This window comes from Mustela nigripes, chromosome 14, assembly GCF_022355385.1.
Source record: "Mustela nigripes isolate SB6536 chromosome 14, MUSNIG.SB6536, whole genome shotgun sequence".
Lineage (NCBI taxonomy): Eukaryota > Metazoa > Chordata > Mammalia > Carnivora > Mustelidae > Mustela > Mustela nigripes.
Genome location: NC_081570.1, coordinates 71,220,542 through 71,248,135, shown reverse-complemented (window position 1 = coordinate 71,248,135; position 27,594 = coordinate 71,220,542). Strand labels below are relative to the sequence as shown.

The 27,594-nt window shown below is 42.0% G+C and overlaps 1 protein-coding gene across 2 annotated transcripts; it reads left to right on the top strand.

The window, feature by feature from the left end:
- The first annotated feature begins 343 nt into the window (after window positions 1-343).
- Window positions 344-27,567, top strand: MCOLN3 (mucolipin TRP cation channel 3). 2 transcript variants are annotated; one of them, XM_059376974.1, is made up of 13 exons: window positions 344-562; window positions 3,858-4,087; window positions 7,780-7,947; window positions 12,263-12,416; window positions 13,971-14,055; window positions 14,136-14,232; window positions 18,146-18,245; window positions 21,344-21,456; window positions 21,538-21,687; window positions 23,396-23,497; window positions 23,591-23,713; window positions 24,537-24,743; window positions 26,396-27,567. In XM_059376974.1, exons 2-13 carry the CDS (start codon window positions 3,860-3,862, stop codon window positions 26,528-26,530), a joined length of 1,662 nt encoding a protein of 553 aa, XP_059232957.1. In that variant the 5' UTR covers window positions 344-562; window positions 3,858-3,859; the 3' UTR covers window positions 26,531-27,567. The 2 variants fall into 2 exon arrangements, with proteins under 2 accessions (XP_059232957.1, XP_059232958.1); XM_059376975.1 differs by lacking the exons at window positions 13,971-14,055; window positions 14,136-14,232; window positions 18,146-18,245.
- The last annotated feature ends 27 nt before the right edge of the window (window positions 27,568-27,594 follow it).

The window sequence follows — 27,594 nt, the reverse complement described above, 5'->3', positions numbered from 1 at the left end:
TACGCAGACACCAGAAAGACTGCTGCTTGAGAGGACTGCACACTCCCCCGAAGCCAGGCTCCTTCCAGGCTCCATCCTCGCGTCTATCCGCCCCCGACCTGCGACAAGCCTGGGCCGGGAAGGGTGGCCCCTCGGCGGTCGGAAGCCTAGCACTTGCACTGCACGGCGCTTCACCCCTGAGCACCGGAGAAACCCGAGTAGGGCTCTGCGGGTCGCCCATGGGAACAGGGAGGGGCGTGAAGGGGTGCCCGGAGACTCCGACAGCGCCGGGCTCTATCGCAGGCCTCCTTCGCTTCCCCGGCCGGCTGGAAGTCTACCAGGAAGGGCGTGGAAAGGAGCGGGAGCAAAGGGGAAGCGGGTCACGAGTCAAAGCGGCCGAAGTGGGGAGGATGCCGCCGGCCGCAACTCGCGGCCGCGGGGATCGGGTTGGACCGGGTTGAGCCCAGTCTCAGAAACTTCCGGAGCTGGGGGCCGAGGTGCCGCGCCCCCTGCCGCTGAGAAGACCCGGCGCCCCTCACCCCCACCCCCTGGCAGCCCTGCGGCCGCTGCCCAGGAGCCGCAGGTGAGTCGAGTCCGGCGCCTCCCGGAGCATCAGGTGTCTTGGGAGCGGCGCCCGCGGCGTGCAGGGAGGGACGGCGAAGTGTCGAGCCGTCGGAGACACAAAGCGGGAGGGTCAGGCCCTCGGACGTCGGCGCCATGGAAGGGACACAGGTGGGACTGGGGTGCGAGCTGCTGCGTTTCGGCACGGCGTCCGCTCCGCTGCCCGCGCAAGGTCAGTGGCGGCTCGTGGCGGCCGGGGTACTGGCTGGGGCCCCCGGGATGGGTCGGCGCTGCAGCCGGGGTCAGCCCGCACCTCTGTCGCGCAACCCCGCCCGGCCGTTCGCCCATCGGGAAGCCTAGGGCAGGGACCTCGGGAGCCGGAGGCCACCTGCGGCAGAGCCGCCCCCGAAGACCTGGGCGGGGGGCGAGGCGAGGGGCGAGGCGGGGGGCGGCCGGGGACTCAGAGATGCTCCTGAAGTCGCGCAGCCAGCCTCTCTAGACTCCAGGGGCCTTTATTAGAGGCGTGGCGGGGGGCGCAGATGGAAATGGGGGGGCCTCCAGCCGGCCCGGGCCGTCGAAGTCGCTGGCGGCGCGGAGGCCGGGGAGGGGGCGGGCTGCGGCCCGCGGCGCTCTCGGGAGAGCTGCACCTGCTCCCGGCACCCGCCGCAGCGCTCCGGGCTGTCGGTCCCGAAGCCGAAGCCGCAGAAGCGAGGAGGGAGGGCGGGGAAGGAAAGAAGGAAAGACGGAAAGGAGTCCGGTGTCTGGTGAAGTGAGAAAGCGCTTCTGAAGAAATTAAGTAGTGTTACTTGATCAACCATGAGGTTTTTCTATTTACACATATTCCCCGGTTTTCCCTAACTTTCTGCTGCTCGGGCCAATTAAGCCTCTCGTCACCGTCAATAAATAACCTGTGTGTGTCAGTTTGTAGATCCTCAGAGCGCGCCTAACACTGTGGAGGGACTCTCCAGACCCGCATCTCCGCCGGCCGCGCGTGGCACCGGGCTCCCGCCGCGTGGGAAGCGTGGTTGGCACTCCTTCAGCCGCTGGGGGTCTGGACACTGTGCAGCTTTTAAAAATTATTTATTTATTTATTTATTTATTTATTTATTTATTTAACGTGCAGCCCTGGGACGCCTGGGTGGCTCAGTCGGTTAAGCGCCTGCCTTCCTCTCAGATCGGGATCCCCCATCTGGCTCCCTGCTCAGCCGGGGACCTGCTTCTTCCTCCTCTGGCTGCCATTCCCCCCTGCTTGTGCTTTCTCTCTCTCTCTCTCTCTGACAAATAAATAAATAAAATCTCTTAATTAAACTAAAATAAAGTGCACTCCAGAAGGGCTTTTGTGACTTGGTAAAGCTAACACAGCAAGTATAGTGGTCAGTCCTTGTGAATGAAATGCTTGCTTCCGAGACAGCTTGATGCCATGTGCTGAATAAATTAGTTGTGGCTGGCTCATTTTCTCTTTGTTCCTGTGTGTTACTGTTACAGGGCGTGTTGTCTTGTTTGGATAAAGTTTACTTTTCCCTGTATCGAAATAGAAAGGGCTTGATGTGTCTTCAAATCTGTAATTCACCAACATGCTTTATTGTTACCAGCTTCATTGCTATTGTTGGTATTCATGGGCCAGTTTTGATTAACATAAAATCACCTTCATTTTACATCCCATAGATAAGGACTCTTTAAATGCTGGTTTTTTGAAGAAGGAAATAAAATGTTCTTAAGTGAAAATCCTAAGGGATTAATAACATTTTCTTTCCCTTATGTCTTCAACTAAGAGTTTCTGTACTCATACTTTGACGGGCATTTTAAGACATTAGAACCATACCTGAATGAGTTCTATCATAATTATTTCATTTTGAAGATTCTGCATATGCTATTTTTATGTCATTGTAAATATGTTTCATGCTTTACTGACTCAGCACTATCCTTGTTAATCTTTTCAATATTGTAAAAACTTTCCCTGTAGCTAGTTTTATAGCCAGTATCAATTACTTGGAGATGCTGGGTTTGCTAAAAATGTTTGAATTGGAACTAAATATGGGATTCTATGGGTGGAAAAGCAGGGTGATACCTAAACAGTGAGTTGTTAGATGTTTTATAATAGGCTGATTCTCCTCTATCCCCATCTTGACTTCTGAGTAGAAGTCACCGTAAAAAAATATCACTACAGAACCAGCCTTTCTAGTCTACCTGGATGCACCCCACTCTCCCAGGTGATTTGGGGTATTTTATTTTGAACAGGTTTCCATAATATTAATTAATCTGAGTGAAAATCCAAGTTAATCCCCACTTCTGGAGTGACATCTTTGTCATTTTGGAAAAGTTGCTACAAAGATAATAAAACTAACCCAATCCTTTCCAAAGAGACAAAAGAAATAATAGATATGATATACTCTGAAAAGCAAAATGTACTACATAAATGTAAGGCCTCCAGTAAAAATCAAATACAAGTGATGTAGCTCATTGGGATTTGGGCTTATATTGAGCTTCTGCGTTCCCCTTTGTTGAACAGTAAGTTTCCTGAGCCTCCACAGACCCTTGAGAATCCTGTTGCCTGTTTAGGAAACTCCCCTGGCTACTGGGGCTGTAGGGAGAGTGAGGCTGCTTGCTCAGTGTTGGACCCTATACCAGGGCTTTCTTTGCATTTTTAAGTGTTCAGAACCTATAGGAGGATAGGTATTGTTATTACCATTTTGCAGAAGAAAAGACAGGCTCAGACTTGACTTGCCTAGGGCTACAGAGGTGTCAAGTTGTAGAACCAGGGTTAGGCACCAAACATGGCCTTAGTTCACATTACACTACACTTCACTACCTTTAAGTCAGTGGTTTTAAACTTATTTTGATAAGCTGATGAAACTTTAAGTATCACTGCAGGAAAAATGGTCATATTTTCATGTATATAAGATTTTGCATATAATTCCAGGGTCCACCTACCCTCTAAAACCCTTGCATAAGCTTTCAGGTCATCCTGTTCTAATTATATCTGTTACTGAATGAGGCAGAGAGTGTATACATTACTGCATATATGTACATATAACCCTTTACTAATAGAAGCAGCCCAAGAATTCAGTAACTTTTAATTGGGTGAAAATTTCCTTAGTAACTAAAACAAAAAGAAACATGATATGTCACATTCTACTTGATTCAAAAAGAAACATGACATGTCACATTCTACACCTGAAGTGCAGTTTAGAACAATGGTGCTTATTTGAAACCAGATCTTTTGTTTGGGCTTCCTCAACTCTCCAACTATCACAAAGAATATAGATTTGTGCCTTTAGTTACAGGATGGAAACAGTCTTTTTTTCCCCTCTCCCCAGAGATGGCAAGTCCTGTGGTTGTTATAAGTAGCTGCAGCTCTCCTGAAGAGGAAAATCGTTGCACTTTTAACCAGCACACATCACCCTCTGAGGAGCTTCTGTTAGAAGACCAGATGAGGCGAAAACTCAAATTTTTTTTCATGAATCCTTGTGAGAAGTTCTGGGCTCGGGGCAGAAAACCATGGAAGCTTGCCATACAAATTCTAAAAATTGCAGTGGTGACTATACAGGTAAGCATCTCAAATCATGCGTTTAAAGAGCCCTCTTTTAGTAGCAGAGGAGTAAGGACAGTGGTTTTTTTCTATCTTTGAACTGTATGTATAAGGGAGAACAATAAATAAGGAAACACACAATCTTAAACCTTTCTCTTTAATATTTGTGAATGAAGCCTTTAGGTCTTTTTTTCCCCTTACTTTTTCCCCCTCTTCTCATCTCTTATTAAATTACAATTTTAGTCACATAATAGAATCAGTTTTTAGGAAAAGAAAATTTTAATATTTGGTCTGTAATAGAGAAGCTGAAGGTTTCTAAATCAGCTGTGAAAACTAGCTGTTACCCAACCAGAGGATTCTTTTCCTTCCTAGATTCCTGGGAATTTCTCTCTCTTCAGAAACTTCAAAGGTTCTCTGTTAAGGCAAGTGCTTGGATTCTCACAACGCTACAGGGGAAAAAAGTGGAGTTCACTAAAAAAGAGTGGCATAGGTAGTGAAATATGTGATTTCATTTTAAGAGAATTTGAATCTCATTTCCTTGACTTCTGTGGACATTTTTGGGGGAAACCGTATTTTGTAATTCTTTATATATACTGATTATGATTTGTTCTTGTGAAGATATATTTTCCTACTGGTGAGAGTAATTATCCCCATTTCAAAGATGAGAATATTGAGGTTTAGTAATGTAAAAAAAAAATCTGTCATAGTCAGGAAACTATAAGAGTGGAGCCGAAAATTAACTCAGATTTTACTCTAAGACCCGTGTTCTTAATTACTCCCACATTTTTTAGGGATCTCATCTAACTATCCTCTGTTTCCTAGGGTGGTCAAGAGGAAAAGTGACCAATGGTTTAAGATGTTAAGCCTTTTAGTAATAAGCATATAAAAGGCATTTAGGTACATTCCTAAAAGGAACTGAGGGGTTTTTTGTTTTGTTTTGTTTTTTAAGATTTGATTTTTAAGTAATCTCTACACCCAATGTGGGACTTGAACTTAAAACTCTGAGATCGAGAGAGTCGTATGCTCTTCGGCTGAGTCAGCCAGGCACCCCATCTGAAGATTTTTCTTTTATTTTCTTCTTCTTTTTTTCGATTCATTTTTTAATTTGAGAGAGTGTGTGATAGAGTGTTAATAGAGAGTGTGTGTGTGTGAGTAAAGGAAGAGTAGAAGAGAAAGAGAGAGAGAATCTCAAGCAGACTCACTGCCAAGCATGAAGCCCGACAGAGGGCTCAATCCCACAACCCTGAGGTCATGACCTGAGGTGAGACCAAGAGTTTGTTGCTCAACCACATGAGCCACCCAGTTTTCCCCAAGGGTTTTTCTTAATTGTGATGTTTCCTTCATCTGTATTAGAGCAACCAAGCAAATATGACATAAAGACATTGTACCTGAGCAAAACAGGGTGACTGTGTGACAGCCTCCCTCTTTTCAGGAGAAAGAAGGTGGACTTTCTGTTCATTTGGAGATTTTATGTCTGCAGCTCAAATGAAAGATGTCTCCGATGATAGGCACCCTGCTAAATGTCCCCTTTCCCCAAGGCCTGGTGCAGTTTCTGAGTTACAGGGAGTTTCTGTCTGCCATGGGTACACCCTTGAGGGCAGAGACCATTGTTTCTGCATTGTATTGTTGGGACCCAGCTCAGTGCCGTCAGGTGGAGGGTGGGTACTCATTGGTAATTGGTCCTTAGGAATTCTCTGGAGGCTTTTCAGTCATTAGCTTCATCAGATATAAATATCAAGCTGTTTTCTTCTTGCAATTTAAAGAGGACAATTGGCTTACAGAGGCTCTTCAGAAACAGAAGTCCAGTTAGCTGGCGGTTGCTGGTATGTGTAGGGTACAGGGTGTACATCACAAGGAGAGGTGAGAAAAGAAAAGATTTGCATGCTCAGGTTTTTCTCCAGTCAGTCTCTGTACTTTGTGTAGCTTGATAGGGTGGCTAGAGCTTGCATTTAGTCTGTTAGACTTGGGTTCAGATTTTGACTACACACTTGGCAGTGATGTGACTTGAAAAAATTATTTAACTTCTCTGGGCCTTTTTGTACCCATCTTTAAAATGGGTGTTTAAGAAGCTGTGTTGTGGGATTGGTATGGAGGAAACTCCTGGTATGGCACATAGGTGCTCAGTGTCGTTTCCCTTTTCCATATAAAATACACCCTGTTTCACTCTGAGATCCAAATTGGAATGTATTTTCTAAACTTAGCAGCATGTGTGTGTGTGTGTGTGTGTGTGTGTGTATGTGTGTGTCTGTGTGTATGTGTGTGTGTGTGTGTAAGACAGAGAGAGAGGGAGCAAGAGAAAGAGAGGGTGGGGGGGGGGGGGGGAACAAAAGGAGCAAACAGCCAGAGATTGAGATGGTTTTGGAGGGAAGAGGAGGTGAAAGAGATGCCAGGACTAAAGTCTCAGGCATGACTGAAAGAGCTTGTGTTAATAAGACAGCAGTGCAGTTAAACAACTTTTTGTGCATGAATAACTGAGTTTCATTTAAAACTCTGGGGTCAGTCCTGCCTGAATAGTAAGGCTATATTATGTTAATATTCTTTAATTTAGAAATCAGTTGAAAGGATATTTTTATTTTTGGTCTTATTGTCACAGTTTTGGCAAACTGACAACTATAGTGGTTTGATTGGAGGTTTAGATTTTTTAAGGCACTACTTTTTTTTTCCTAAAGATTTTATTTATTTGACAGACAGAGATCACAATTAGGCAGAGAGGCAGGTGGAGGGGTGGGAGGTGCGGCGGGGGGGGGGGGGGGGGGGGAAGCAGGCTCCCTGCTGAGCAGAGAGCCCAATGCAGAGCTCGATCCCAGGACCCTGGGATCATGACTGGAGCCAAAGGCAGAGGTTTTAACCTACTGAGCCTCCCAGGCACTCCAAGGCACTTCTTAGATTGCATTGTACACCTGCTTCAAAACCTTGGTGTCCTGCACAACTCATTTAAAAATCTTGTACTTGCCTTTTAAGCCCCTGCACCATCTGCCTCCAGTTTTTCAGCTGACATTTTTTTTTTCTTGCTGTTCTTTCAGTTGGATTGTGTTGGGATCCTCAGCCTCCCACCACCAAGTGCTAAGTTCAACTCTACCTTCTTAGCCTTTTAGCTGTGCTCCTCAAGTATCCCCACCCAAGTTAGGCGCATACTTTAGGGGTTTTCTATCATTATTTCTTTCTTAAGGAAACCTTCCCATTTCTTTTTTTTTTTTTTTAAGATTTTATTTATTTATCAGAGAGAGAGAGGAAGAGAGTGAGCACAGGCAGACAGAGGCAGAGGGAGAAGCAGGCTCCCTGCCAAGCAAGGAGCCCAATGTGGGACTCCATCCCAGGACACTGAGATCATGACCTGAGCCGAAGGCAGCTGCTTAACCCACTGAGCCACCCAGACATCCCATCCTTCCCATTTCTTTAGCCAGAGTGACCTTGCTTCTCTGAATTCCTAATGGAGGACTTCCCTGAAAGTGGTGTTGAGGGGCAATGATATAAGTAAGATCATACTTGAAAATGTGCAAAGCCACTTTCTTTCATTTTAAAACTGGAAGCCCACTTTATCTTTAAGGCCAAATTAATTCACAGATACAAAAAGTTTAATTTCTATTGAATTTTGTCCAGATCTTAACTTAGGATTAATTAATATTCAGACTTGAATTGCTAAGTTGACTGTTAAACGGAGACCTTTTATTTCATTGCTTTTCAACCCCTTTTCCTTTTCTTCTTTTAAGCTGGTCTTTTTTGGGCTAAGTAACCAGATGGTTGTAGCTTTCAAGGAAGAGAACACTATAGCATTCAAACACCTCTTCTTAAAAGGATATATGGACCGAACGGATGACACGTATGCAGTGTACACACAAAATGACGTATACCATCAGATCATCTTTGCAGTCAACCAGGTAAATCAAGTATGTGTGTTCTTACATGGGAGAAAGAACAGACTGGAAAACTACTAGCAATGTACATAACAGAAACCAACATTCCACTGCAGAAGGGTGTACATTTCTGTGATGATATGTACAAAACCATTTTAAAATTAAAAAAAAAACAAAATGACATCAAACTTCCATGAAGCTAGAAATTGAGAAAAGCTTTTGTTTAATAACAGAGAGACAGAAACTTTAAAGACTTAATTAAAAGAATCAGAGCTAGGGGTTGGCACGAGTTACTCAAAGATTTAAAATTAACCATGGACCTGGTTGTAAGTAGTCATTAAGTCTTCAGAGTTTATAGGCTCAGGGGCCCTTAACAAATAATGAGATTAACTCTGGAGAGCATATATAGCCACTGAAACCTGAACATTCATTTAAAAAATAAGTAAGGTCTTTATGTCAGACATGACAATGATTTTATTGTAACCTTGATTAACTGTCCAAAAAAAGTAAAAATTCTGATAGTGCAGTTATGGTTCTTCATTATCTAGAGATAATCTATGCACAGTGAGGTAGTAAATTGCTAAGATGACATATGTATTTATGGCACCAAGGCTTTCTGTTAACACTTGGATTGTGAAATTGACCAGAAATGTACAGTGAAGAAAGTAAGCTGTGTAAGTTAGTAAACAGAATCATGGGTCTGTGTGAAGGATTCCTCTGTCAAGGTAGAGCTGCAGAGGCAAGGGAGGACAGATGCCCAGCCTGATTAAAGCCCGCAGAGGCCACAGCCACTTGAGGGCCCCATTGGTCAGTTCCATAGGTCACCTGCCTTCTGGCCCTAGTCCCACATACCTCATTCCTGTCCCAGAGTCCTCTGACTCAAGCTCCAGGGCTGCCCTTTAGTTGGACATAGTCCTTCCACTTGCTCCTGACCATCCAGCTCTTACACAGACCTCCACATCTTCTTAAGACAGTAAGGAAGTTTGGCTGGAGCATTTCTCATAATGTTAGCAGGTTACCTGCATCCCTGAGCCTTGGATCTTCTGTTTCAAGATCCTACTAAGTTCAAGACACACAAGTTTCTGTTCGTCAGGAGGCTCAGATCTTTAGGCAAGTCCTGTGAGGATTGCTTCACAAATACTAGGCACTCAGAAGGGCTATAGGACCCCATACTTGTATGACTCTACCTCATGATCCCTGCCTGTCTTTCCAGCTTTACCTTCCTTCACACACCATTGCAGGCACACTGGTCTACTTTCGGACCTTACCACACTCAAGATCTTTTCATTTAATGGACAGTTTACCTTTTACACCCTCCTACCTCTAATATAAAACTACCAGTTTGGCTCAGAATAGCTTTAGCAAGGCTTAATACACTTATTTCCTTCAATAGAGAAGAAAAACCTCAAAGCCAAATATCTCCACTGCTATCCTATTTGCCCCCTACATGTAGGACGTAAAACTACTTAACAACTTATACAGCTTCCTTTTATTACCATAGTTTTCTGGCCCCTTTCCCCAGACCCAGTGCTAACAGAGAGCTTAGTGCTGTAATTACATATCCTATCCCAGCAGTTTAGCATCTCACTGTGACTAGATTAGCTCTAGTAATGAAGACCAACAATTGCATTTTAATTTTTTACTTTATCTTAATTTTGACAAATATTTGACTACCTACTTTATGCCTACCACTGCTTTAAGTGCTGGGGTTAGAGCAGTGGCTTTGATAAGTTCCTTGCCCTGTGGAATTTACATTCTAATGGAGGAGATGGATTTTAATAAGTTTAACCAAAATCATTTGGTTTCAGATAGTGATGATTTCTGTGAAGTAAAGTTAAATAGCCTGAGAGCATTAACAGTTGCCTCAGCGTGGTCCAAAAAGGCCTCTCTGAGGACTTGAAGTCTAGGGAAGAATATTTCAGGCTGAAAGAGTGACAACAACAAAGACTCTTGAAGCCAGAAAACATTCAGTATGTTTGAGGAAGTATGAAGGGGGTGAGTATGGCTGGGTTAGGTCTGGTCTCTCAGGGCTTTATAGACCCTGGAAAGAAGCTTTGAAATTTATTCTGAGAGACACTGCAAGCCATGGGAGGGCTTTCAGTAGGTGAGAGACTGTAAAATAATGTAATTATATTACATTAATTGCTAGTATATATTAGCAAAGGCTAATATTTATTCCTTCAAATAGTTAATATCTGTTGTGTATCAGATACTGTTTTTTTTTCTTTTTAAGGTTTATTTATTTATTTGAGAGAGAGGGAGAGAGAAAGTGTGAGCAGGGGGAGGGGCAGAGGGAGTGGGAGACAAGCAGACGCTTTATCAAACAGGGAACCTAAAGCAGGGCTTAGTTCCAGGACCCCTAGATCATGACCTGAGCTGAAATTAAGAGTTAGATCCTCAACCAACTGAATCACAGTGGTGCCCCTCAAATACTGCTTTTGCTGCCTGGATACTACAGTGAACAAATGGACAAAGTTGAGGTAGTCATATTTTAAAAGGAAGAAATAAGCATTAAGTAAATAAGAATACCATTTGTCACTTGGTTATAAGTATACATAAGTATACAAATGTACATAAAAATAAAAATAAAAGAAGAAGAAGCATCAGGCAGAGTGAATGACTGGAATGAATGGAGGTGGTCAGGAGAGACCTTGCTGACAAATGACAGGTGACAGGGCAGACCAGAGTGTGGGGAGGCAGCCGTCTCAGGGAGGAGCCCTTCAGGGAGAAGGGAGGGAATGAACAGAGCATAGAATGGTTTGTGTTTTGGGTATTACTATCCTAAGGCATTACATGCAATAATTCACTTACTCCTGTAACAGTCCTGTGAGTTCCATATGGAGACTGGACTGTGGGATATAATTTGAAAGTAATGTATGACTTTCTGACGGATCACAAGTAGAGTGTGAGAGAAAGAGGCTAAAGGGTCATCTCTAAGTTTTGGCCTGTGAGGCTGCGTGGCTTATGGAGTCACTGACTGAGAAGGGCATTTTTGTGGAAGGAGCTGGTTTTTCTGTTTGCACGTTTGTGTTTGAGATACCTCTTAAACACTAGGGAGAGGTGTCAGGCAGGCAGATTGCTCCCCAGGTGTGGAATTCAGTGGAAAGGTCAGGAGCTATAAATTTAGGAGGTATCGGCGTACAGATTGTGTTTCAACATTGGTACTGGTTGAGATCACTTATGGAGGGAATGCAGCTGAAGAAGTCGAGGGTTGAATCCAAGGTTACTCAGAGATGTAGAGGTTGGTAAGAGCAGGATTCAGCAAAGGAGACTGAGGTGAGGAGCCCATGTCTCAGAAGTCAAGTAAAGGATGTATCCTGTGCAAGGGAAAGCACTCAGCTGCATCAGACACCATGGGCAGGCTAAGTTAAATGAGAGCTGAGAACCGTGCATCAGATCTGGTAAAATGATGCTCTTGGCGGCCTGGACAAGGCCCAGTTCAGCATCCGTGCCATAGGCTCAGATTATAAAAGATTTATTTAATTTAACTTAGCATGTTTCACATGCATTGTTTGGTAGAATTATCTATCTCTGTGTCCATCGCACTAAATCATTAATCCCAAGAGATGGATACCATAGCACTATCTTAACCAACTGAGCCACCCAGGTGTCCCACCATAGCACTATCTTTGTATTGCTAATTGTGCTGAACAGCATTGCTCATGGTAAGCTCTGAAGCACTTTATTTTCTTTTACAGAGGTCCGTGCAGGGTTTAAGTTGATGATTATCCCAATAGTCCCATAAGATCCTCATTTGTAAAATTATGTTATTTTATTTATAGGACTCCCTAGGATGAGGGAATATTGCTGTGAAAGTGATTAACTGTATTCTTGCAATGATAAAGATGAAACTTTTTTTTTTTTTAAGTTTTCAAGTTAGCTTGGAACAGTTGTATCCCCCTTCTATACTACAGGGGCAAAGAAGAACTCTGACCTTATAGGAAATGGTTCAGACATAAAGTTTGTATTCACACTGAATGCAAAAATCAATTCCTGAATATAGATCTTTAAAGAAGGAAAGACGGCAGAGTTGATGCGGTATAAGTCTTTCATTTTGTAGACAAGGAACTGGAAGCTCAGAAAATTTGTGACGTGTTCGCACTCACAGAAATGAGACTGCAGCCCAGAACTCTAATGTGGGAATGCTTTCTGCTGGCTGCTGTCCTGGCGCCCAGTAGCAGGTCCTGTGCTCTGCATATCAGTGTGAACGTGAACGTGAATATCTCTGCCCAGAGAGCAGGTTGGAACCTCCCATTTCACAGGCAGGGTGGGCAGGGAACCATGGCTTCATTTCTGTCTGGCTGGTGTTCCCATTTTCTGTTTCTCTTTTCGGATGAAGTACTTGCAGCTCCGCAATACCTCGGTTGGGAATCACGCTTACGAGAAGAAGGGTACGGAGCAGTCTGCCATGGCAATCTGTCAGCGCTTCTACAGGCAAGGAAACATCTGTCCTGGAAATGATACCTTTGACATTGATCCAGAAATTGAAACTGGTGAGGTTCTTCAAAAAACTAGAGCTTCCCTTTTTTTTTTTTTTTTTAAGATTTTATTTACTTATTTCACAGACAGAGATCACAAGTAGGCAGAGAGGCAGGCAGAGAAAGAGAGGGAAGCAGGCTCCTCGCTGAGCAGAGAGCCCAATGCGGGGCTTGATCCCAGGACCCTGGGGCTTTAACCCACTGAGCCACCCAGGTGCCCCTAGAGCTTCCTTTTTTAAAAACTCCTTGATTTATCCTTAAAATCAGTAATTTCATCTCTAAAAATGCCATTTGATCTGTGCTCTTAGGTCACAGTAAGAAACTATGTAGGAATTATTATGTGTCAGGTACTGTCCCAAGCCCTTCACTGTAACTCATGATTTTTCAAAAATAGCAAGAACAAACCAATAAGGGAAGATATATTGCTATCCTCACTTTATAGAAGACTAAAGTATGGCTCAGAGAGTTAAGTGATATGATCCAGATGGAGCTAGTAAGAAGCAGTGCTGAACTTTGACCGAGGCTCTCTGTGCTCTGAGCCCTATGACATTGTTAACCTCTATATGCCAGTTCCTCTTGTGCTGGATAAGCCAGTTACATAAACTTACATTATCCTTACAAAATGTTGTACTTGCAAATTCATCATGCATATAAAACTCCCTCCCCTCAACTGCACTTCTCTACTTAGTATCTTTGATGGTGGATTCAGGGAAGAACCAGAACCAGGAGTTAGAATGGTTCTAACACCAGACCTTGCACTTCTTCTTCTTCTTCTTCTTCTTAATTATTATTATTATTATCATTATTATTATATTTTTATTTTTATTTATTTTTTTAAGTAGTCTTCATGCCCAGAGTGGAGCCCAGTGCAGGGCCTGAACTCACAACGCTGAGATCAAGATCTGAGATGAAATCAAGAGTCAGTCACTGAACCAACTAAGCCACCCAGGTGCCCTTGAGTGGCTTATTCTTATTAGCAAAGTTCTATTTACAATGTGTACTTAAACCTTAACTTAAATCTTTGAGTTAAAAATTAAGTATCCAGATACTTTTAACTATAGTCACTGGGACGTTTTTTGGAGATGGATAGTAAAAGGATTACAATACAGATTAGTGGAATCTTTTAAAATGCTGTCTTCCTTTTTTTTTTTTTAATTTTAAAATAAAATAGAATTAAAAAAATAGATCCTTTAAATTTAGAAAATTTTATCTTAGGTACTGCAAGCACTTCACACTTATGCTTAGCATACAAAAAAGGGAGAAGGAACTCAAAGTTTAGGCTCACAAAGGCAGGAAGGAAGATAGCATTCTATAGAAGACTGATGAGACAGAGTTCAGGTCTCCTACCCTTCACCCGCTCCAGAAATGTAGCCACTTGTGCCTTAAAAACAAATGACTCATTGTAACCAAGTAATATAGATGTTTAGCTTTTAAATCTTAATTCAGAAGAGCAGTAGATCTGAATATCTAGTCTTAAATGTATTATCCTTTCAAGACACCGTTCACTTATTTATTTTAGGCAATAAACATAATGTGTTTTGGGTTTTTTCTTTTCCCTTTCTATGGCAGAATGTTTCTTTGTAGAGCCAGGTGAACCTTTTCACATGGGAACACTGGAAGAAAATAAACTCAACTTAACTCTGGACTTTCATAGGTGAGGAAGCAGATGGGCGTGTACCTTGTGTGTCTCTGTGTGTATGTTTTCACTGCACTAAAGCCTCCTCTGTTCCCTAGACTCCTAACAGTGGAGCTGCAGTTTAAACTGAAGGCCATTAATTTGCAGACCATTCGTCATCATGAGCTCCCTGACTGTTATGACTTTTCTCTGACTGTAAGTGTGGGCTGGGCTGAATTTGGTCCCAGGCTAAGGGAAAAATGTTTGATTTAGTTACATGTTTCACCTACCAGTATTAAAGCATGATCAGCTATACAGGATGTTTCCATTTGCCTGTGCCTAGGGGAAGCATTGGCATAGCTGGCTCTGCTTTGTTATGATAACTTGTTTACTTCTTAATTATCTGTCCTCTGTACCTCAGTGTTAGTCCTGTGAGGGCAGAGACCTTGCCTGGTTCAGTGCAGGGTCTCTAGTGCTCAGACTGGCACAGGGGAGGTGTTCAATACAAAGGCGGCAGAGGCTTGTAGGTCCTCTCTAGTTGGCTCTTACCAGTCTGTGGCTGTCTGCTTATGGTCATTGCCAAGGGTTTGGCTGCTGATGCTCTTCAGTGTAGATGTGTGCAGCCTTTGTGTTATTGCTCACAGGGCCTTCCTTAGGCTGCCTCTGGATGCTCTGGTTCCTCCCTGTTCAGCCCACCCTGACACATCTCTGTTCTCTTTATTCCAGTTACAAATGGAGCTCTGAACGCTCTCTAGAGAGCACAAGATGCCTCCCCTGTGAGCTCCTCACCCTATGAGGCTCAAGGTTAGCAATCCAATGCTGCATGGGGGCATAGGTGGAACAGCATTTGATACAACTTGCCTTCACACAGTCCAGATTGCTGTTACTTAACACCAGAGCCCTGTCCATGATATTCAACTAATTGGCTATGAGAAATCAAGTCTTCAGAGGTCGAAGTTCCAAAGATCAGAATAGAGTGTAATTAATAATTATGCATACCATTTAACAGAAAAGGGCACTAATACTATAAGACTATTTTTGTATTAAGCTACAAATTTTGATCCTAATACTAAGTCATGGATTTTCAATATTACTTGATTTTTTAAAAATTGAGTGATTATCCACAGTTTTGTCTCTTCTCCCTTCTCTCCCTTACCACCACCTGCCCCACTCTCAGACTAAGAAATGGCACTTTTCAGAAGTTCTATAATCCTCAGGGCTCAGCTCAACCGACACCATCTTCCCAGACCCTCTCTGCGATGTTCCAGTTAGGAACCCAGTCTGTGCTCTGAACTCCAGGGTTTTATTTTTGGTTTTGTTTTTATATTTTATATGGACTCACCCACCTTCTCTTTGGTTTTAGGATTTTCTAGGCCTTTATTGTCAATTCTGCTAGACTGAAAGCTCCTTGAAGGCAGGAATCAGTTTATTAATCTTTGCATCCCTCAAAGAACATAGTAGGTGATATCAATATGTGCAGAATGAAACATGTATAAAATGTAGACCCTTTCCCGTGACTCGATACAGTGGCGAGAGTAACTTGGACTGTTAGCCGCATGTGGATGCTCTATTTTTCCTGTCATTGCTGATTTGACCCAAGCTATGTCTGTACCTTGTAAATTTAGTAGTGTGTCTCGCAGAACTATAGTGCAAATGATGCCCTATAGGGTGGTTTAATAATAAATGTAATTAGTGCCACCCTATGGTTATAAGTAAACAGAAGCTGGGCCCGTATATGCCTGATTGAAAATGCAGGGGTTTTGGAATGAGGCAAGCCTAGATTTTAATTCCAGCTCACCAGGTAGTATCTTGTAACTTTAGGCAAATTACTTAATTGGTTTCAGTTCCAGTTTTCTCATTTGTAAAAGAGAATTAATGATCACCTACCTAACAAAATTGTTGTCAAAACATCTGCTCTATCATACTTCATATGTACAAGATATTTAAAGGCCTTCCTCAGCATCTGGTTTATAGCAGTTATTTGATTTATGTGACAGCTATTTATGAAAACTGCCTGTGTGTGCCTCTAATTTGGATTTATAATGTAAAAGTGGTGCATTAACATTCATTCATAGTAAGTTAGTATATTCTTGCATCATGTACTTTGAAGTTTTTTTTATTAGGTGTACAAACATCTAGGATTCTTGCGTTCATTTGAGGAACTTTTACTTCATTATGAAATGGTACTTTTCACCCCAGTAATATTTTTTTCTATAAAACCTACTTTGTTTGATGTTAATATAACCACTCCAGCTTTCTTCTAATTAGTGTTAGGATGGTATATCTTTTTCCATCCTTTTGATATTAACCTGCTTGTATCTCATGTTTAAAGTTGGTTTCTTGGGGCGCCTGGGTGGCTCAGTGGGTTAAGCCTCTGCCTTCGGCTCGGGTCATGATCCCAGGGTCCTGGGATCAAGCCCCGCGTCGGGCTCTCCGCTCAGCGGGGAGCCTGCTTCCTCCTCTCTCTCTGCCTGCCTCTCTGTCTGCTTGTGATCTCTCTCTCTCTGTCAAATAAATAAATAAAATTAAAAAAATATTTAAAGTTGGTTTCTTATTAGGCAGTATAGAGTTAAGTCTTGCTTTCTTACCCAGCCTCATAATATGTAACTTTTAAGTGGCGTGCGTAGACCATTTAAATGACATGTGGTTATTAATATAGTTTCTCTCTCTTTCTGCCTGGATTGAGTATTTTTGGGGTCCTAGCTTAGCTCCTGTGTTGGTTTGTTAGCTATAACTTTTTATTGTATTATCTTAGGGTTTCCAGTACACATAGTTAAATTATTACCATCTGCCTCAAGTGATATTATGCCACTGCCTATAGAGCACAGGAATCCTATAACAATCTATTTCTGTGTCTCCTATCTTGGATTTTATGTTGTTGTTGTCACACAGTTTATTTCCAGATGTTTTACAACTATACAATGCATGGTTAGTAGTTTTTGTTTAAATAATTATATTTTAAACAATTTAAATAATAAGAAAAAAAGTATATTGGCCCATGAGGTAAGCATTTCTAACATGCTTCATTCTTTAGTGTAGATCCAGGCTTCCATCTGGGATCGTCTTCCTTCCGTCTGAAGGGCTTCCTTTGACATTTTTTATAGTGCAGGTCAGCTAAAAGGTTTTTATATGCTTAAAAAAGTATTCCACCTTCATTTTTAATTCTTTATATAACGACTTTATTTATTCATTTGAGAGAGAGCGCCTGCAAGCAGGGAGAGTGGCAGGCAGAGCCAGAGGGACAAGCAGGCTCCCTGCTGAGGAGGCGGGACTCAGTCCCAGGACCCTGGGATCATGACTTGAGCTGAAGGCAGATACTTAACTGATGGAGCCACCCCTAAAGAGGCACCCTTAAAGAGCAGGTTTTTGAAAGAATGTTTTTTCTTTAGAACTTAAGAGAGAAGGCACTAAAAACAAACCAAACAAAACCACAACTGATTTCCTTGCTTTCCCTGTCTCTGCTTGAGCAAGGTGGAGAGAGCTAGAAGGGAGGCAGTAGGACTATGGAAGGTGTTCTGGTGGCTTTGTCCTGCTTGGTGCCTGGTGTCTGAAATGGTGATCCTTGAAGCAAAACATGGCTGTTAACTCCTTGTCACCCCATCCTTGCTGGTACATACGGTACTAGAGCAGCTAAGAAGTCTAGGCCCAGAATAAAAATCAGGGAAGCTTCCCCTGAAATGTTGTAAGCCTGAGATCATGAATCTCTGTGTTCGTAAGAAGTACAGCAGCACTAACTGTCCCCAGCCGAGCTCCTGAGCTGAGGGAAAGCACATTTGTACCTGCTCTTGCCCTTATCAAGAGGGCATCTGGAGGTACTCAGAGTGGGAAGGAGAGAGATCTCTTGCTTTAAAAGGTGTCCAGGGCTGGAATACCATCCTAGAAATACAGGGTTTTAGAGACTAAAAGGTCTTGACAGAAGATCTTGTCCAACTTTCTCATTTCACAGACAAGTAAAGGGCACTTCCCAAAGTTGAAAAGAGTTAGCATCAACTCGAGGATGAGAGTCTGGGATGAGAATCTGGGTGGATATCCTGTTACCTTGAAAGATATGCCTCCTAATTAATGCATAGAGACATCTTGGTTTCAAGAACTGTAGGTATGTTTTTGACCCTTTTCCTATTCTTCACAGATAACATTTGACAATAAGGCCCATAGTGGAAGAATTAAGATAAGTTTAGATAATGACATTTCCATCAGAGAATGTAAAGACTGGCATGTATCTGGATCAAGTAAGTGGTGAATTTTACTAGTTTTCAAAAATGGTTATTAAATAAAATAAGTTATTAAATTACTGGGATATGTGGAGCATCAAATGAAAGAATCAGATCATTCCCAAGTTCCTAACTCTCTGCAAATAGATCAGCTCATTGTGGGTGTCTGGTGTTCCAGGCAATGAGTAACTTATTGGTAATTGAAATGACTTTTGCTGACCCCCTATATGTTTTTATAAAAACATGCACAGGACCCCGCAGGAAAAAAAGTCACATATGCCCAAACTAATATTTATTGAGTGCTTACTGCATAAGGACTTCCACCTACATTTTAATATTTTTTAAATATCCTTGAGATAGGCAGCACCCCTATTTACAAAAATGAAGAAACTAAGGCTTAAAAGTGAATCTTGGGGCCTCTGGTCATACAGCCAGGGAGGGTCAGGTAGGATTGGACCCTGAAGCATCCTGCACTAATATGTTTATACTTAGGAATGAGGAAAGGGTACATTTTTGGAAATATGGACATGAATTCAAGTATAGACTAAGTACGATTGGAAATTTGGGGGAAATTGACTGGAAAAAAATTGATCTGTCATTTTTTTAGCCCCTTTAGTATGTTGCGCTGGATTAGGTCAGGGGTTCTTGGATTCTGGTGAGCAGAAGAATCACCCCAGGTCCCGCTTAGATGTAGTTTCCCCAGATCCCTGCAAGGCAGTCGATAGGTCTGGGGTGGGGCCTAGGAACGTGCAGATCACCCTTAATCATGCAATACTTGGAAAATCATTGCCTTAGGGCCTCCTACTAGTTGATCCACAAATATCAGAAGTGATAATGAGATAGTAAGGATAAATGAAATTTCTTCATTCCAGAATTCTTTTCATTATGAGGTAACTTCACATATTTGAGGCTTGTGAATCACAAATTTTATTTCAATACAAAATTATTTATTTGAAACACAAGCCTGTCTTGTCATACGTAAACCCTACAATACTTCTCCACAAACTTTGGAATAGAGAAAATGAGAGCATATGAAAGTATGTTGGCATGGAGACTTTCTCTCAAAAGTTTGTTTCTTAGTTTTAAAATTTTCCTGTCTACGGCCATACCACCCTGAACGCGCCCGATCTCGTCTGATCTCTGAAGCTAAGCAGGGTCGGGCCTGGTTAGTACTTAGTACTTGGATGGGAGTTTTTAAATTTTCCTAAAGTAGATGCAGACATTTTGGTAACAACTAGATGCCCCTTGGCCAGTATTAATGGGATGCTTCATTATAGAACTTTCAACTATAGAACTATATATAGTCTTAAGTGTTTGTCCTTTTATCAGTGGGGAGCAGTCTACCTTGTCAAATAAAGACAGGCTGTGAGGCAGAGCATCTGAGGGCTGAGACCTCTGCTCATCTCCCTTCACCCAGCTGCACTCATGCTGGCCATGACTTTGTACTTGCCATTCTCCAGACTCTCTGCGTGGGTGGCTCTGTCTTAGCACTCAGGTCTCGCCTGACACCTGCTGCCCATTACTATGCCAGATAAACGAGCCTCTTCGCCCCGTTCCCCCCACACCAGCCTCTCATTTAGGCAGTGATTCTCAACTTTAGTGCCATCTGAGCGAGCTTGTGAAAATGCAGTTTCTGATGCAGTGGGTCTAGGGCAGGCCTAGAGAGTGTGCATTTCTAACAATTCCCAAGGGATCCCCAGAACCACTCATACAGAGTGACGGATGCTGGAGACAGACTGCCGAGGTTTGAATCCTGACTCAGCCATGTACTGGCTATGTCACCTTGGGCAAGTTTCTCTGACCTCTTCGTGCTGCATTTTCTCACCTATCAAGTGAGGATAACCACGTACCCCTGGTTGGGGTTGGGCTGAGGATAATATGACTTAATACACATAAAGTGCTTAGGACTGTGTGTGGCACAGCAACACAAGGTAGTATTATGCCTATTTTCTCCATACCACTCCCTCCTGGCTGGGAGCCTTCTGTTCATTTACTTGTGTGCTTCCCTACGTGCGGCGCTGCAGTTAGTGGGAATTCCACAAGTCGGGGGCCTCTCTTGGTCACCACTTGTACCCTCAGCATCTAGAGAAACACCTGAGACACAGTGGGATCTTAATAAGTATTTTACATCCAGATAGTATATTTTAATAGGATGTCAGGAAGGCTAACTGCATTAAGTACCAAAGACCATAGGCTGATAATTAAAGATCTGTTATTGATGGCTATAATAATTTTTAAAAGAAGGACTTGGAAAATTTCTTGAAATACTCACATGAAGAACACTTAACCAGGGCCTTTTCACTCTGTTGTCTTGGCAGAAAGAATGTCTAAATTATCTAAATTATTTTAAAAAGCAGCTGAAAGGGTTCAGATAGAGTTTGAAAATGCTTCTGATGGATGCAGAAAGAACTGAGTCGGTGGAGAGGCACATCATATTTTTTTGGATAAGCGATTTTACATTATGTATATGCCAATTCTCCCTAAATTAATTTATAAATTTAGCATGATCCCCCCCCAAAAAAAATTACCAGTAGGATTTTTGTTGGAATTTAACAATCTGATTCTAAAGAACGTGTGGAAAAATAAACAAGCAAGAGTAGCCAACACAAATTCTAGAAAAGAGTGATAAGAGGGGTTTGCCTTAGGCATTAAAATACACAAAAAACATCAAAAGGGTAAGAGATGGTTCTCAAATACATACAGTAATTTGGCAGCTGATAGAGATGGCATTTCAAATCACTGGGAATAAGATTGGCTCTTTTGATTGGCAAAAATAAGGTTATTAATTTCCAACGGTGGAGAAGATGTGGGGGTATGTAAATTGGTGTCATCTTTTTGGAGGGCAGTTCCTTAGGGTTTCTTTTTAGAAACATGTATCTGCCTTACCCCAACAATTCCATCTCTAGATATTCATTTGTCTAAAGAATCACTTGCACCTGTGCTCAGAGAGGACAGATTACAATAGGAGTGTCCTTATAAATCTAATACATCTATCCTGTGGTATGCAATGCAGCAGTTCAAATACATGAGGCTAAGAATGAAAAGAAGAACGAAAGAAGTAGCTCTCACCATACTAATGTCCCATTGCATAAGCAGGGCCCGCTCTTTCCTTCCAGTTCAGAAGAACACTCACTACATGATGATCTTCGATGCCTTGGTTATCCTGATCTGCCTGGCCTCACTAATCCTGTGCCTTCGCTCTGTGGTTAGAGGACTTCAGCTTCAGCAGGTAAGGCTGGCTGCTTTCTAGAAATGCTACGGACACTGACTGATGGAGAAATTCATGGTGCTTCCCATCTTTTCCCTAAAGGAATTTGTCAATTTCTTCCTCCTCCATTATAAGAAGGAAGTTTCTGTTTCTGATCGAATGGAATTTGTCAACGGATGGTACATTATGATTATTATTAGTGACATATTGACAATTATTGGATCAATTCTGAAAATGGAAATTCAAGCTAAGGTAATTTTTTTTTTCCTACTTATGCCATCATTAGTATCAGATTGGCACTCACATTTTTCCAGAATGTGAACATTTGCAGAGTAAATTATTTCTTTCAAACGTTGAATCGAAGAGACTTAAAATCCATAGCAGTAAGGTTCTTAGATCTCATCAGGAAATCTCTTGGGCAGAGCTGTCCAAAGGTGATACACAAGCCTCTGCATCAGAACCATGTGGGAACCTCATGATGACCTATCGGCAGATTTTAACACTGCGAGGGCTCCCTCTTTGTTGGTGTACTTTTTCACTAGGCTATCACTTGCCTGGTTTCCACCCTAAATCACAGGCTGGTCTTCTGACTCCCTTTGCTAGATCCTTCCATCTCTAACTGACTAAAGGGCCACTGCCTGAAGTGCAGTGCTTGAACATGTGCTTTTTTCTGCCACTGTCTTGGTGATCTCCTCCTGTGCCATGGCTTTGAATAGAAGCTCTCTGCCAGTGATTTCCAAATCGTGATCTCCAGCTTGGAATTCTTGTCTGAACTCTAGTCTCAGATATCCAACTGTTGATTTCGCGTTTTCATTTGGATGTCTACGTGGCCTCTCAAATTTAACATACCTAAAACAAAGCTCCCCAAATCTCCACCTCCACAGTCCAAACCCGCTTCTCTTTTCTGACTTCAGTCAATGCCAACTCTTCTCAGTTGTTGGAGACCAAAGCCACGGATGCAGCCTTGACTCTTCTCTTTCACTAATCCCCTCTGCCCTCCATCTAAACCAAGAGGAACTCCTATCCATCTGTCTTCAGAAACTGTCTTATCACCTCCACCATGACCAGCCTGGTCCCAGCCACCATCAGCTCTCACCTGTATTATTGCAATAGCCTCACTCTTCTGATAGTCTGTTCTTTTTTTTTTTTTTTTTTTTTTTTTTTAAAGATTTTATTTATTTGACAGAGAGAGAGAGATCACAAGTAGAGAGAGAGGGGGAGAAGCAGGCTCCCTGCTGAGCAGAGAGCCTGCGGCAGGGTTCCATCCCAGGACTCTGACCTGAGCTCAAGGCAGAGAGTCTTAACCCACCGAGCCACCCAGGCGCCCCTGACAGTCTGTTCTTAACAACAGCAACCCAAAGGGGATCATATCACTCCTGTTCAGAGCTCTCAATGCCCCTCACCCCCAGCCTATCAGATCAAAATGCAAAGTTGTTAAATCACCCACAAGGCCCTAAACTACCTGCCTCCTTAGCTCTATGACTCTGTACTCTCCCCCATGGCTCCCTCCCTCTGGCTGATTCGTTGTCTTGCCTGGCACCCTCCTGCTGTGGGACCTTTGCCCCTGCTATTCTCTGTGCCTAGAACACTCCTTTCTTAGTTTTTTCCTTAGCTTGCTCCCACACTGCCTACACAGTCTTTTTGTTCACATACCACCTTTTCAGGGAGACCTTCCTAATCACCCCATTGAAAATGCAACCCAGATAGCCATTCTCTCTACCCTCCCCTGAATTTTCTCCCCAGCACTACCATCAGCTAATGTACTGAGGGTTTTGTCAATGTATTTCTGTTCTCTCTCCCCTCCACACACTAGAACGCAAGCTTCACAAGGGAAGGAAATTTTGTCTCTTGGTTCATTTCTTTGTTCTTAGCACCTAGAACAGGGCCCGAGTCACATCAACCCAAAAAATATTTTTTGGCCCCAATGAATAATCTACTTTTCTACCCCCTCACTCTTTAGAGTCTAACAAGTTATGATGTCTGTAGCATACTTCTTGGGACTTCCACCATGCTCGTGTGGCTTGGAGTCATCCGATACCTCGGCTTCTTTCAGAAGTACAATGTAAGGATTCCGTGGATCTCTGTGCTGCTGGTATTGCTGTCTTTCCTTGGCTGAGGGGCGAGTAGATTCTAACGGCCTCTCTTCCTTTCCCAGCTCCTCATTCTGACCCTGCAGGCAGCGCTGCCCAATGTCATCAGGTTCTGTTGCTGCGCCGCTATGATTTACTTAGGCTACTGCTTCTGCGGATGGATTGTGCTGGGGCCGTACCATGATAAGGTACCGATGAACAACTTTTTTCCTGTTTCTGTTAATTCCTAAAATAGTGCCACAGGGTCATTACCCTTTTAAAATAAGCCTCTTCCATTTTGTGATATCAGCCTGAAAATGTTGAAGGTAGAGTATATCTAGCACCATGTTTATAAAATGGGATGGTGTGACCAGCTGGAGAGAATAATTAATTCACTCAACTACTTCACCTTCTTTTGTGGAATGTATCAGATAATTACATCTTTTTTTCCCCCCACCTATGAGGTCAAGATTAGTCCATTGGATTCATCAATATATATTAGAGTAAGCTATTTAGGCAAGATTTTTGGAAATGTGACTTTATTAAAAAGATAGTATAGAGAGAAAGTTGAATAAATATTTGAAAATTTTGTTACCAGAGTTATAAACTGGATTATAAGGCCATGAACCTAAGTGGAGTGAGCTTTAAAATGAGGAGTATAAGCACGCATGGTTAGGACTTGGGTATCTCTATTGAAGTGTTTCTAGGATCTCTTTCTATGTAGGTAAAGCGGATGGTAAGACTTGACTCCGAAAAGCACCAAGAGTGCCGGCTGGCCCCTTCTGCTTCAGTTCAGGCTATCCCATTAAGGGGAGCATCAAGAAAGAGCTGCTTGTTCCCAGGGAAATAGTAGGCGTTATACAGGCTGTAGAGATAACACAGCAAATGCCTGTAGTTTCGTTAAATTAAGTACATTGTTTGCAGAGGTAACTTGGGATATCTGGTCCTATTATTTTTAATATGCTGTTATGAACAAAATCTTCACTGGGAAGGAATGTGGAGTAAAGTAAACTTTCTCTTTTCTTTTTCCAGTTCCGTTCTCTCAACATGGTCTCTGAGTGCCTTTTCTCTCTGATAAATGGAGATGATATGTTTGCCACGTTTGCAAAAATGCAACAAAAAAGTTACTTGGTCTGGCTGTTTAGCAGAATTTACCTCTACTCATTCATCAGCCTCTTTATATATATGATTTTAAGTCTTTTCATTGCACTGATCACTGATACATATGAAACAATTAAGGTAGGTTCATTAAGAGTGGTAAGTAGCAACATTTCCAGAACTTGTAGAATGGCAATAAAATATGGTACCTAAGAGAGAGGAGATTGGATAGAATGTCAATTTTTTCAGGGTAGAAAAAAAAAAAAAGACTTCAATTTTAGATACTGAGACACAGAAAGGAAGAATTAGAATTTGTAGAATGTTCAAAGTTTTGTCTCCAAGCAAGCTTTTTCACACAAACTTTCTAAACTTTTATTAGAATTATAAAGATCAGGGGTGCCTGGCTGAAAGTCAGAAAGCATGTGACTCTTGATCTCAGGGTCATGAGTTCAAGCCCATGGTGGGTATAGAGAGATTACTTAAAAACAAAGAAACAAACAAACAAAAAAACCACCTTAAAAAAATACTTCTAAAATTTAGTAGGTTTTAAGTGAGCAAAACATATGACCTTTCAAAATTTTATGGGGAAGTTTTAAAATCCAATTTTCATAAAGAAAAAATGACCTCTTAGTTTAGAATGTGCTGCGACTGAACCCATACTCTTTGCAAAGCCCTGCCTGGGACTATCCTAGAGGCCAGTCTCCGGAAGAATGAAGGGATTAGTATATCAAGTACTAGCCATGCATGCTTTATACATATCAGAAATATGATGTGAAAAGCTGTTATTTATATTGTCACTCACATGGGATATTTTAAAAATAAGTTTGAGCCCTTTGAAATATGGAAAGGCAGGGTAAATATTCATGTACATTTAAATTTCTAACAATATACCACTGTCATAGGCATTCCACTTGGGGACTTTCTTTTGGGTATGAGAAGGGTAATGAAAGATGATGTCATACAAATGGTCCCACGGATAGAGCAAAGATTAGCAGGAGTCAATGGGCTATGAGTTGATAATTATACGTACCTTGCTAATGAAGCCAGGGTCACAACTTCATTTTTACTGAATCAGATTTCAAGAACTGAGTGTCCTCAATACTTGCTTGGCAGATGTGTCCAAGCAAGAGCACTGGGAAGAGTCACCAAGAACACTGGGAAAGAGTATAGTTGTACCTGTCCAAATCCCTCCCCCTGTGCTCTAAAAATTCACTGTCTTTAGCTTTGCATGCAGAGAACTATATGCTATTTAAGGGTGATATCCCAGGTCTCAAAGAGTAGTAATATGAGTTGACAACTCTTGATGACACAAGTCTGAGACTCACAGTTTAGATGCTTACCTCTTTCCATGAGCTCAGAGCACCTGTCAGGTGGGCAAGTGATGGCTGATCTTCTCTGGTCAGGGCATGTTCTAGAGACCTTAGACCCCAAACTGAGGTTAATACAGGGCCCTTAAACAAACCTGTCTGTCTGGAAGAGAGACTCCAAAAGAGTGTATAGGTTGAAATCTCTCTGAAAAGACCACTCAGACTCAACATGCCCATTTTGTGTTGAACCAGACCCACAAAAGAGCCTATGAGGACACTGCAGAGTTCTAGACTCACTTTTCCTTAGCTAGACTTAAGAATGGCTCTAGAGGCTTTATCTACTTGAAAATACTTGGAAGTGACTGAACTATTCCTCTAGAAAGATCCCCCTCCCTTGCCAAGTGATCCATTTTGAATTTGGAATATAGCTGTTTTCAAGGGACTTATTGATGAGAGGTTTTTTTTTTTCCTAATTCTTCTGTGTAGCATTACCAACAAGATGGATTTCCAGAGACTGAACTTCGTACATTTATATCAGAATGCAAAGATCTACCCAATTCTGGAAAATACAGATTAGAAGATGACACTCCAGTATCTATATTCTGCTGTTGTAAAAAGTAGCTATCAGGCTAATCTGTGCCCTGGAGGGAAATATAATGTGTAGCTGAGTTGGGAAACTGTATGGATATTTTAAGATCAAGTGTCATAGGTTTAAAGACTATTACTTTGAGCAAACTTGTAATTCATCAAGAACTATTTATATTTTTAAAAGAAATATTTAATGTCTTTTGCAGCTTTGTGTTGGGTTTGTGTGTGGTTTTTTTTTAAACTAACTTTGATGAGAGAAGATGTTGGGTTCTTGTTATTTCTTGTTTATTTTGCCATAGCTTTAAAATGTAGTCTCCATCCCCTCTTTAGCTCTTAACCCCTTACTTCCAGCTCCTCTGACTTGGTTGATTGTATCATGAGTGGAGAACAATGCCTGGTCGGAGTTCACATAACTCACTCACCCTGGTCTTGACCACTCTCTTGAGGTTCACCCCTGAGAGAGAGGGGATATGGTTGCTGTATATCAGTAATCATTGTATTTTAAAATCTTGTCTTAAAGGACAGAGTAATAAAGAGACAACTGTCACCAGCAAACAGTCTAAAATTTGGTTCTGAAGGACAACTGTTATGTGATGCTGCTTTTAGTTCTGGAAAGGATGAGGTTTTCTTAGTATTCATGTATAAGTTTTTTCTCCTTCAGTGTTAAAGTACAGAGTTGAAAGAGTATCCTCTATAAAGTGCACACTGTATCCATCCTGCAAAGATTAATTTACTGCTTGTGTGGACTTGCACAAACTCTGTGATGTACTGTGCCCTTCACGGGCACATTAGGTCTCATGGAAGGGAGTGTTTCAGTGTCAGGAAATGCAGTTTCAGGGGGAGAGGTTCTAAAACTCACATTAAATATATTTTGAAAAACATCCTGAAAACGTAAAAATAAGTAGGAGATGTCTGCCTTAAAAAGACACAGAAGCAAAGTCTCCACTCCTTGTATACTGCTGATTGAAATTTTGGGGATTTTTCCAGTATGCATCTTTGTTTTGTGTGCTATTTATTCAGATAGAAATGAATTCAATGATGTACAATAAAGGTTTTCTCAAAGCACCTTTTATTTTTGTAATGGAAACCAATTTGTT

What these genes read in the sequence shown, in the direction of transcription:
- MCOLN3 (XM_059376974.1), top strand. Translation starts at nt 3,860, where the DNA reads ATGGCAAGTCCTGTGGTTGTTATAAGTAGCTGCAGCTCTCCTGAAGAG. An exon ending in TTAACTCTGGACTTTCATAG is followed by an intron (nt 14,056 to 14,135) that starts GTGAGGAAGCAG and finishes TCTGTTCCCTAG; the next exon opens with ACTCCTAACAGTGGAGCTGC. An exon ending in CTGGCATGTATCTGGATCAA is followed by an intron (nt 18,246 to 21,343) that starts GTAAGTGGTGAA and finishes CTTTCCTTCCAG; the next exon opens with TTCAGAAGAACACTCACTAC.